This window comes from Schistocerca piceifrons, chromosome 2 (assembly GCF_021461385.2).
Source record: "Schistocerca piceifrons isolate TAMUIC-IGC-003096 chromosome 2, iqSchPice1.1, whole genome shotgun sequence".
Taxonomy (NCBI): Eukaryota; Metazoa; Arthropoda; class Insecta; order Orthoptera; family Acrididae; genus Schistocerca; species Schistocerca piceifrons.
In genome coordinates, this window is record NC_060139.1 from 675,593,182 (window position 1) to 675,606,132 (window position 12,951).

Below are 12,951 nucleotides of genomic sequence, written 5' to 3' on the forward strand. Positions count from 1 at the left end.
TGTTTTTTGCAGATGTTCAAGCGCGTTTTTTTATGCAACTGTGTGAGTTGTTTTGGGATCCATCTTGCACAAACTTTATCAAACCCAAGTCTGTTGTGGATGACTTCGTAGGCAGAACTGTGACTAATTTGCAGACAATGTCCCACTTCGTAAATAGTTAATCGTGTGTCTAAGAGAGTCATTTCACGTGAACGCTCATTTGTGGCGGTAAACGGTCGTGCGGCTCCGTCATCATGCGTAACACGTGTGCGACCATTTCGGAATTTTTCAATCCATTCGTAGATACTCCGTTGTACCGAAAGTCTTCGATGAATTTCGGCCCCTGATACGACTTCCGACCACAAAAAAAAAAAAAAAAACGGATCACTGATCGTTACTCTTCTTTGGTGCAAATTGACAGAGGAGCAGCCATGTTTAACAGCAAGACAGCGACAACGAAACTAACCTAGCAGCTTGAAAATTGCAAAGCTATAACAACAATTAAACAAAGCATGCGTCATCAACGTAAAATGACAGTACTACCAAAATAAACAAAAATATAACTAAATTGAGGATAATAATTGACATACTCTCGTAGTATTGCAAAGAAGTAAGACGTGGACGATAAACTGTTCGGATAAGTATGGAAAATTTGGAAACGTTCGTGGCGTCGTCCAAATAACGAGGTACCATGACAAAGTTGGTACTACATAACGATACTTCATGTAAGCACAGTCGTTGCCAAACGCGGCAACGAATGAGGGACATAGCCGTAGACACGCATTCAAGAGTTTCCGGACGCCGTCTCTGCTGACGACTTACTTCCGTCAGAGCGGAGTGCCGTTCAGACCAGTCTGCAATCATCGCCGAAGAAGACAGCGTCGTCTCACTACAGAGACAGCAGTGCGAAAGTTGTACAAGACAGAACTATGTAGCAAAGTTTATACTCACTTGTACATTGAGAGAAAGGATTATTATTCTGTACTTTATCAAATGATACGTTAGTGTTCTGTGACAGAAACGTACATAGACAATCCTGTGGTCGTGAATTGTTTCAAAGTTCAATGTTTCATCTTGTTCAGGTTATCAGAAAGTGATCTAATACTTTGTGCTTGTAGTACACACGCGCCCTCCTCCACAAATAAATCTAAGAACCCAGTACGGTGCCGACGAGTGTTTTTTCCTCTGGACACCAGGGGTACTACAGAATAATGTTGAATATTAGATGTGCAGATCGAGTAAGTAATGAGGAGGTATTGAAAGGAAGTGGGAGAAAAAAAATTGTGGCACAGCTCGACTGAAACAAGGGATGGGTTGATAGCACATATCTTGATGTGTTCAGGAATTGTCAAGTTGGTAACGGTGGGAAACGGGGGGAGTAAAAATTGTAGAGGAGGCCAAAGATTGACTACAATAAGCGGGTTGATATGGAAGTAATTTTTGCAAAGATGAAGAGGCATGCTCAGGATGTACTAGCATGGAGATCTGCATCAAAACAGTCTTCTGACACAAGACCACTACAACAGCAACCTGGTATGATATTCAGCAACTCAGCGATGATGGCGAATGACATTGACACCTCTTCAGTTATTTTAATTAAATTCAACTGTAGTATTAGATCTATATTTTTAATGTTTTCTAGTCCGTTGTTACTCATAATTGTTCTAATTTTAACACTTCTACTTAATTATTATCTACTCGTCGGTAAGGTAAAGCTCAAAACTTCGAAGACAGATGAACTGACTTATCAAAAGTGCATGTCATCTGATGTTATCTCGAATCATAAGTAGAAGGTTAAAACGAAATTTTTTTTCCACATAACTGAAATATTCGTAGATTGTCTGGATCTTCATGAAGTGTGTGGTTTACAGTGGAAGTGATCGGTTCCAGTTTTTAAACATTTATTCTTCCGTTCGTAACCGCTGATCAAATCCATCATGACACATTGCAAAGAGGCCGAGTTGTACAGTATGTCTTCGTAAAACAACTGACTGGTTCACAAATCAAGAAACATACTTTTTCACAACTTTAAATCTTAGTGAAATAATATTCAAGTAACTAACACAGGTTACACTTCGAGATATGAGCTCAAACTGCCCGACCCAGCAGCCTCGCTGCTTCCCTATTTATATATTCTAAATAATGGATGGTCACTTGGACCATTATTACTTAATAATGACAACATAGTTTTAATCGTATTTACAGTTAAAAGCTCCAAAGCTAAGATGTCCTGATTACACAGAATAGTACGTCTAAAATTACGGAACTTAATAACATGTAAAATTTATAATGTAAAAATGTTTTTAAATGTCAAAATTCCATCTAAATATGAGTACAATAACGACCTTCACAAAATTAATCAATACACGCTAATTACACAACGACTCACATTCCTAACAATAATTGAAGCTAAGAGAGTAAAACGAAACAGGTTTTGATTGACAGAATTTGTAACAGATGCCTAGAATTTTAAAATTAGGCGTATATCTGGTTACAACAATACGAGTTTAATTAATTAAGACGGAATGTTCTTTACAGCTTTCATCCTAAATTTACGTTTTACAATACGTGCCTTCATTTACAAGCGACAGAATAACTTCTTGAATGAGTAAACTACATTCGTAAAAGTCCCATTATTTGAATAATTACAGTTGGTGATTAATACCATATATTTTATCCCTACCATTCTCACTAATTCAAGTCTTTACCATTACTACAATGAATGCCACAGTTTGTTAAAATACATCGTCGTTTGTTTTATTTTGTAATGGTGCCTGCTAATTAGTCTCCAATTTAGTGTCATTTTTATGAAATTTATGAAATTCACGAATCACCACAGTACCAATCATTTTAAAGTGAGGTATTGTACCACACAATTTCAAGCAATCGAAGTTTTCATTAAGTCTTTGCATATTAGGTACATTACATACTTTAGTGACTTGACTAAACAACTCTTCAGGTAGTGATGTAGCCGCTCGGCAAGACTGTACCTCCAAATGTGCTGTTGAGACGTAATTTAGATGTGGTGATGAGACGAGCTGAAGTGTTGTGACTGGTCCTCCGTTTGTCCGCAGAGGAGCAGCAGCAGCTGCTGTCTGAGGTGGGCTTCACCAGGCCGGACTGCGTGCACTACCTGTCGCCCGAGGCGGCGCGGCCCGAGGAGTCGCGGCCCGACTGGCAGCACCGTGAGTACACACTGTGGTCCACGTACCTGTCACGTAGCGCAGTCCAAGCAGCGATTAAATTTTCTACCGTATGTGCCCTGTATTGTCGAGACAAATACCCACTACGGAGTATTAGTTGCTAGTCACATCAGTACCGAGCGTCGATTGGCAAGAACCTTTTTTTGAAATGTGTTGCGAACGCTCTACTCTGACCGAGAAGGGGACAACGCGTCAAATGGACTTGTGTAATTTTTCATATATGCGTGATGTTCAGAACTCAAATACTGATCCCCCAAAGCAGTTCGATGTGGATTCTGAAAAATTCTCGAGAATATCGAGTTCTAAGTTGTTCGACCGACTTTAATTCGCTACAGGTATGATAATTTTCGACTGGCCGAGTGGTTTTATCGATATTGCTGAAGAATGGTAATCGCTGGATCCAATCCCGCTTCGGTGATTATTTCTTTCTTCTTTCGTTCAACTCGATTACCTATGTCATTTAAACATAAATGTCATCAAATATATAAAACTAATACATCATTTTCTTAAAAATTGCACCTCTCATTTTTAATTACATATCGGAAGGAAAATTTCAGTGTTATTTGTAAATATAACCTCCCAATTATTAATCTTTTATGTAAGATTGTTACTAATGATAGTCTGATTAAAAAATAACTAATTAAATTTTTGGATCGAAAATAGAAAAAAACATTCGATTGTAAATAACTCTTTGTTTTGATTATGTGCACTGTTTTGTACCACAGATGTGATGTCACACGAGCCAGACTGATAAGCATCGTAAAAACACGCAAAACAAAAATTTTCACCATATCAGGCATATTGTACAAATACTGCATTTTCACACTCGGAGTTTCTTTTTCAGTACACTTCCGATAAAAACGTATTTTGGGTGGAGTCTGTGTTAGAAATAAGAAGACGTTCATTTTTCGTAAAAATTGGTAAATAAATATCTGTTAATTATAATATATTCAATTTTCACTTTTAAATAACGCAGATGCTCGAATTAAACGAAAAAACGTACAAAAATAAAGATCGAAGCGAGACTCGAATCAGTGATCGACCACTTACCAGTCTCCAGAGCTACCAATAGAGTCATCCGCCCGTCGAAAATTGTCCTACCTTTAGTGAATTTAAGTCGCTCGGACAAGTTAAAAAACAATTTTATCGATAATTTTTGAGAGTCTGCTTTGGATGCTTGATAATTGAGTTCTAAACTTCAAGTGGTGTAAATAAAAAAAATTACAAAAATTCGATTGTCTTTTGATCTCCTTGTGGGTATAGTTATCGACACAAAAAAAAAAAAAACAATTTGCTCTATTTCCTGGCTCGTCGCTGAAAAAAAAATTCCCACCGTGTGCTTCTTTTCCGCTGCATGACGTTGCATTACATAGTGCGAAAATGCACTAAATTATCGTTTATATGGATTATATCAATAGTATAACAGATCATTGTGAGATAGCTCAGTTCACACTACAACTCATTTTTACAGTCGAACTGAAAACTTTTTAATGTCTTTGTAAGTCCATCTTTATGCAAGATGGTTGCGGAACCTCGACTGTTCAGTACAAAATGTCAAATCAAAACACCTTCAAGTTTTATTTTATCTGTACAACCAATTTCAGCGTTACGTTATGCCGTCTTCATTCATGTAGGAAGAATTCCACCTCTGGTTCAGTCAAAATAGGGGCTAGCATTCAGTGACTGTTATCCATAGATTTTTTCGATCATCATTTGGCGACTTCGTTGGAGACGTTGATAGGTAGAACTAAATGGTGTTGCAGACATACATTTTCTGCACAAGTCGCCCACGCCATTTACCGCACAGGCGAAAGATATGTGAGAGTCAGGAACTGGAGGCTTATGAATACTGCCGCGACTGCCCAACACGGACACGAACTGCATGCGCAAAAGAAAACATGCGGTAACGACAGACAAAACGTAGTCTATAACTACGTGTTACTGCCAATATTCTTCGATTATAGTAAGAAACTGGAAGAATACGAAAACAGCAGGGTCGGCACAAACTTGCGGTAAACCAGATACAAGAGTGACGAAACTTCTTAGGCAGTAATGAAACGATACTTCGAGCATCGTGGCATATTCGTTACTCAGAAACGAATACATACAGCTGCACTCTGACGTGTCCCTTTCTGCCTGTAGCCGCACAACAAGAATGCTCACTGCCGCCCAGCATGTGGTGAAAATAAAGCGCGACCCACAATTCTCAGTCACCGAGCTGCTGGCACTAGAAATATTTTATTGCCGGGACCCATCTGCCTCGTACACTAATATCTATTACTAAACGGCTAAGACAATCAACAGTCCCAGTTGCAGGTTGCCTATCTAACACGTTCCAGGGCCAACAAAATTGTTCAAATGGCTCTGAACACTATGGGACTTAACATCTGAGGTCATCAGTCCCCTAGAACTTAGAACTACTTAAACCTAATTAACCTAAGGGCATCACACATATCCATGCCCAAGGCAGGATTCGAATCTGCGACCGTAGCACTCGCGCGGTTCCGAACTGAAGCGCCTAGAACCGCTCGGTCACCGAGGCCGGCTCAGGCTCAGCAAAAAATTGATTTTCAGTACTTCATATAATTATCGACGGGATTTAAAAGTTCATATTGCTGTCGCGATGTAATACTAATTGCAAGAAGTATAATCTTACCGTACCGGCATAAGTCCAGAAGTATTTTAGAATGAGAACAAACCGACTTTGAACTAACTTTACACATAATTCCAAATATTTGTGAAACATTTTCTCACTGATGCCCCCACAAAATAATAACGGAAAATAGACTGTTCATGCTACAAAACCTCAGAATCAGGAATTACGTTTCAATTTATTACTTCTTTACTACTAAGTCTATTCACAACACATTTTGCAGACACTATCCACCAGGACCATTGAATACACATGTAAAATTATATCACTGGACGACACACAGTTCAGGAGATAAGGTTGAATAATCCGAAATTTTTAAAACCAACATAGTTAAGATTTTGCTTCTTCAGTCATAACGGTTTTTACATGTTTAACGTCAAATATTGAACGCGTTAAATCATTTTTAAATTAATCAGAGATTTGAAAGTGTATTATACATGGGAATTCGATTCTTTAAAGAATCGTGTGTGGAGTTACTGGCTTACTACAGTACGGGCTTTTTACGAAGGTAATGACCTTGTTATGTAAAATGAAATCGAAGTGAATGGCGAAATTACAGAGATAGAAAAGTCTGGCAAATACGACATACAAAATATACACCAGAATGATCTATAAGAGAGCACAAATAAGTGAAGAACTTCTTTCAGAGACTAAAACAAAACTCCGTCCAAACAGGCCATGGAGGCCCAACGGTAGCGACCGGCCGCCGTGTCATCCTCAACGTACAGGCACCTCTGGATGTGGGTATGACGGGGCATGTGATCAGCAAACCGCCCTCCCAGCCGTATATCAGTTTACGAGACCAGAGCCGCTACTTCTCAATCAAGTACACTACTGGCCATTAAAATTGCTACACCAGGAACATGACGTGCTACAGACGCGAAATTAAGTCGACAGGAAGAAGATGCTGTGATACGCAAATGATTAGCTGTTCATAGCATTCACACATGGTTGGCACCGGTGGCGACACCTACAACGTGCTAACATGAGGGAAGTTTAAAACCTATTTCTCATACACAAACAGCAGTTGACCGGCGTTGCCTGGTGAAACGTTGTTGTGATGCTTCGTGTAAGGAGGAGAAATGCGTACCTTCACGTTTCCGACTTTGGTAAAGGTCAGATTGTAGCCTATCGCGATTGCGGTTTATCTTATCGCGACATTGCTGCTCGCGTTAGTCGAGATCCAATGACTGTTAGCAGAATATGGAATCGTTGGGTTCAGGAGGGTAATAAGGAACGCCGTACTGGATCCCAACGGCCTCGTATCACTAGCAGTCGAGATGACAGGCATCTTACCCGCATGACTGCAACGGATCGTGCAGCTACGTCTCGATCCTTGAGTCAACAGATGGGGACGTTTGCAAGACAGCAACCATCTGCACGAACAGTTCGACGACGTTTGCACCAGCATGGACTATCAGTTCGGAGACCACGGCTGCGGTTAGCCTTGACCCTGCATCATAGACAGGATCGCCTGCGATGGTGTACTCAACGACGAACCTAGGTGCACGAATGGCAAAACGTCATTTCTTCGGATGAATCCAGGTTCTGTTTACAGCATCATGATGGTCGCATCCGTGTTTGGCGACATCGCGGTGGACGCACATCGGAAGCGTGTATTCGTCATCGCCATACTGGCGTATCACCCGGCGTGATGGTATGGGTTGCCATTGGTTATACGTCTGGGTCACCTCTTGTTCCCAATGACAGCACTTTGAACAGTGGATGTTACATTACAGATGTGTTATGGCCCGTGGCTCTACCCTTCATTCGATCCCTGCGAAACCTTACATTTTAGCAGGTCTTGTACGGTCCTTTCTGGATACAGAAAATGTTCGACTGCTGCCCTGGCCAGCACATTCTCCACATCTCTCACCAACTGAGAACGTCTGGTCAATGGTGGCCGGGCAACTGGCTCGCCACAATACGCCAGTCACTACTCCTGATGAACTGTGGTATTGTGTTGAAGCTGCATGGGCAGCTGTATCTGTACACGCCATCCTAGCTCTGTTTGACTCAATGCCTAGGGTATCAATGCCGTTATTACGGCCAGAGGTGGTTGTTCTGGTTACTGAGTCCTCAGCATCTATGCACCCAAATTGCGTGAAAATGTAATCACATGTCAGTTCGAGTATAATATTTGTCCAATGAATACCCGTTTATCATTTGCAATTCTTCTTGGTGTAGCCTCACAGGGCTTGAATTCCCCCTTGCTTGCCAACGGCGCACGGCAGATCGGATGATTACCCATCTAAGTGCTAGCCCAGTCCGACAGCGTGATCTGACGGGAACGGGTGTTGGCCGTTGGCTTCTTTCAGAGACGCAGAATGTATTATAAAGCGCAGATCTTGCACCTACAATGCGTTCATTACAAAACAACTCATGCAGAAAATATTGGGGTATAATAATTCAAGCTACATAGCATTTACAGAGGACAGGAAGGCGTTTAACCGAACAGATAGACAACTTATCTGGAGCATAATGGAAGAACGAGGATAGCCCAGGCATATACACTGAGGTAACAATAGTCATGGGATAGCGGTATGCACACATTCAGACAGCGGCAGTATAGCGTACAAAAGATTGGCGGAGCACTTATATGTACTTAGGTGATTCGTGCAATAATGGCCACACAATGGAAATCAACAGACTTTGAACGCAGAGACTTGGTAGGAGTTAGACGCATGTGATATACCATTTTGCAAATCGTTAGGGGAATCAATATTCAGAGATTAACAGTGTCAAGAGTGTGCCGAGAACACGAAACTTCAGGCATTACCTCTCACCAAGGACAACACAGTAGCTGACGGCCTTCACTTGATGATCGATAGCAGCGGCGTTTTCTTGGAGTTGTCAGTTATAGCAGACAAGAGATAATACATGAAATAACGGCAGAAATCAGTGTGGGACGTACGACGAACGTATCCATTAGCACAGTGCGGCTGAGTTTGGCGTTAAGGGCCATGGCAGCAGATTACCGACGCGAGTGCCTTTGTTAACATCACGACATCGCCTGCAGCACCTCTCCTGGGCTCGGGACCATACCGCTTGCACACTAGGCGACTGGAAAACCGTGACTTTGTCAGATGAGTCCCGATTTCACATGGTAAGAGCTGATGGTAGGGCTCGAGTGTGACGTGGACACTAGGAAGTCACAGACACAGGTAGTCAACACGACACTGTGGAAGCTGGTGTTGGCTCCATAATGGTGTGGGGTGGTTTACATGGAACGTACTGGGCCCTCTGGTCTAAGTGAACCGCTCATTGACTGGAAATGCTTATGTTCGGCTACTTGGAGACCATTTGCAGCCACTCAGGGACTTCATGGTCCTAAACAACGATAGAAATTTTGCGAATGGCGATACATCATGTCACCAGGTCACCAGGTCACAATTATTCGGATTAAAGAACATTATGGACAATACTAGCGAATGATTTGGCCATCCAGATCGCCCTGCATGAAATCCATCGAACATTTGTGGGACATAATTGAGAGGTCCGTTCGTGCACAAACTCCTGCACCGGCAATACTTTCTCAGTTACGGACAGCTATAGGGACAGCAGTGCCTAATATTTCTACAGGGAACTACCAATGACTTTTTGAGTCGATGCTACGTCGGAATGCTGCACTAAACCTGGCAAAAGGAGGTCCGACAACATATTAGGAGGTATCTCAAGACTTTTTTCCTCTCAGTGTATTTGTCGTACTGAAAGACGTGTATTTGAATTCGTCGTGATTTCAGAGATGGTGGTTAGGTCGGGACCTAAGAGCAGAGAGTAAATTGCCGCAAATGAAACGATCTTACATGTTTGCTACTTCCGAAATGATTGTTGAGCTGCGACCTAAGAGTAGAGCTTAAATTTAGTTGCACATTCCACTCCACATTATGTCATATGTTTTCATTATGTGTTGCGATGAAGTTTGCTGAACGCGGCTTTGTAGTTGGTTCCACCATATTAGGCTAAGTTAGATGACGAGGAGATTTTTTCGTACTAATCGCTAATCGCTCACTAATACCCTCAAGGTTTTCTTCATTTAAAACACGTATTCTCCACTGAACAGAAGCTGCTGCTACCCATCTTTCAATCATTTTCAAACTCAAGACTGTAGTAACTGCTGAGTTATGGAAATTGTATTTAAATCTGCGAACTTATTTTCTGTGATTATTTTCCTTCTTGTAACATCCCATCAAATAAATTCGGCTTCAAGAAGATACTTCATTTTCCTTCCAGCTATTTGGTGTGCTTAACATAACTTCAAACGGAAAGGTCTCACACAGCACCAATGTTTCTTGACTATCGCTGAACAGCCTCAGAGGAAATGCCACCTATTTTCGGTAAATTGTACCGTTCCCTCTGAGTGTTAAGTCTTCTCATAAAATAGACGCATGTATCGAGCTACGCAGAGGGGAAACCGATGTACAGTGCTGTACACTGTATCTTCCAGAGTTTACCATTTGCCTGACAGCAAAAAATGGTTCAAATGGCCCAATGGGACTCAACTTCTGAGGTCATCAGTCCCCTAGAACTTTGAACTACTTAAACCTAACTAACCTAGGGACATCACACACATCCATGCCCGAGGCAGGATTAGAACCTGCGACCGCAGCGGTCTCGCGGTTCCAGACTGTAGCACCTAGAACCGCTCGGCCATTTCGGCCGGCGCCTGACAGCACCAGCTAGTTGTGTGAAAATGGTGTTTTAGTGTCTAGCAATAAATGTATTTTTTCTGTAAGATGTCTTGAAGAACTGTACCATTTTTTATCTGGCTGGTCCTCTTCCCAAGACTCATAAGAGATATTTCTGCGTCGCAGCACACAGAGGTATAATGACTAAAAAGTACAAATAGTTCCAAGGCGACTCTTGTATTTGTCGCAGACGAGAAGTCAAAAGAGCGATTTCTAAGCGAGGTTCCATGGCCTTATTTTTCTGCCATATTGTCGCTCGACAAAGCAGGTTGGTCGTTTCGACCATATTCGTTCTACTTAGTACCATTTACTAAGAGATGGTCCAATTTCTTGAAATGCAAGATCATCTTATTTATCATCTATGAAAAATTTTTAGAATGTAATGGGACAATGTCTTCTTCGCTGTTGATATTATTGTAGACAAGGGACGAACTATGCGCATAACGTGAGAGAGTTGTTGGCTACATGGATATGCTCACCGAATTTCGAATAAAGCTTAGCAAATGCTTCACGGAAAAATTAGTCCCTAACTGTAAAACGATTTGCTGTTATCTTTTCCTGGAGAATAAAGTATTTAAAAGATTTGTAGCCATAACGGTGTTCAAATGAGTTATCTTTCCTCTGTCTTTTCCGACCACTATTACTCTCATTAAGAGTCGATCGCCTCACTTGTTACTCCATCGAACGGTGAAACACAAATGTGGGGCAAAGTGTGGAAAATGAAAACTGAAATTGCGGTTTCTTCCTAACAAAATATTAAAAATAGAAGTTTTTCTGATAAATTTGGTACTTTGGGCTTGGTGATAAATATTACGTTCAAGTTAAAATATGGTTATTAGATAAAATAAAATTTGACACACAGATGATTCATACATGATCAGTGTTAAATGTAGCGAAAGATTGACTTATCTTGATCCATAGATTCCGTAGGATTTTTCCACCGTTTGAATGAATTATAGGTTGAAACTAAACTATTTTTATAGTATATCTCCATTGTATCAAACTGTATGATTATTCCCGACCTTCGACAAAAATAAAAAACAGCGACCTTTTCATTAGGCCCGTAATGTCTGAAAAGCGTTTTAAATACCACTTCCAGTCAGAAATTTTGTAACTAATAGCGGTATTTGAAACCTTTGGGAAACCTTTTCATATTTTTGAAACATTCACGGTCGATTAGTGGTCAACATGGCTTCAAATTATTGTGCAATGTTTCTTTTACGTTACGCTACAAATTAATTGATCGGAAATAATATCTGTAGCGCTAAAATAATGAAACTGAACAAATAAGAAAGTTTGCTTTACTTTTTCCTTCCCCTATGACTCATGACCAATACACGGACTGAATTTCAACTACTAGAGTTATTGAAGAAATTTGATTACACGTCCCTAAGACGAGCTGAGAATGTTACATTAGTCTTTCCTCATGTTGGAATGCGCAAAAATATCACCTACATTACGTATTTTGGGTGATTATTTACCCTTAATGCCTGCTTCATTATGTAATCCGTATTTTTTTTGTAAATGTTTTGCAAAGAAACAAAACCGAAATAACACCACTAATGAATTAATATTTTCTACATATTGTAATCCACAATCATCACTTTATTGTATGAAACATTTAATATATTTAAAAAAATCTTGCCTATGCTCCGAGCTATGTTCTATAGATAATGCGTGGGACTATTTAGTGTAAAAGTTATCTCACGCTTGTCCGAAGAAAGAACACGTATGAACACTCCAAACAAAATTTTTCAGATATAACTACAGGCAATATTTGATAATACAAAAGAGATAAGTATCGAGTACTAATGGTCCGCAATACGTTCAGGCGGTTTCTGTAACTCTCGACAGACATGAAACATCTACGTAATTAAATTTAATATGTCAGTATTGTTGAAGGAATCACGCAAGCCAAAGTAAGCGTAAATTCAAAATGAAGAATTCAGTTCACCAGTGTTTCCGCTACACGAATACATCGGAGACTTGTAGCGCTGCCTGTTCCGTCATCGCAGTTTTATTCCGATCTCTTCAGTCTTACTCACCGCGCATATGGGAATAATGCGGCCAGCGGGAGCTCAACGTAACGAGAGCCGTTGGTTCTGGACAACAGAGATGCATCATTAATGTAGCAGTTAGCATTCTGTTGCAGTAGACAATGGATAATTAGCTACGACCTATTAAGCTCGCATCCAGGAATTGTTCAATCATGTCCACGGCGAACATCGACACTATTGTAAATGCATACATGTGTTCTGCGTTGATCGATGAGTGAAGGACAATATCTAAGGCAAAAAAAGGTTTTTTAAATACGAGGGCCGTTCAGAAAGTAACCTCCGGTTGATTTAAAAAAATACACCAAGTTAAATAAAAATATTTTAATATATACATCTTACAACTACATCTTTGCACTATTTTTCTGCATAGT

The 12,951-nt window shown here is 40.5% G+C and overlaps 1 protein-coding gene across 1 annotated transcript in view; it reads left to right on the forward strand.

Moving 5' to 3' along the window:
* Window positions 1-12,951, forward strand: part of LOC124775739 — a 300,224-nt gene that overhangs the window by 65,516 nt on the left and 221,757 nt on the right. The window contains exon 2 of the mRNA XM_047250568.1: window positions 3,054-3,164. Coding sequence (XP_047106524.1) covers window positions 3,054-3,164 — 111 coding nt within the window. The remainder of the gene's footprint in view (window positions 1-3,053; window positions 3,165-12,951) is intronic.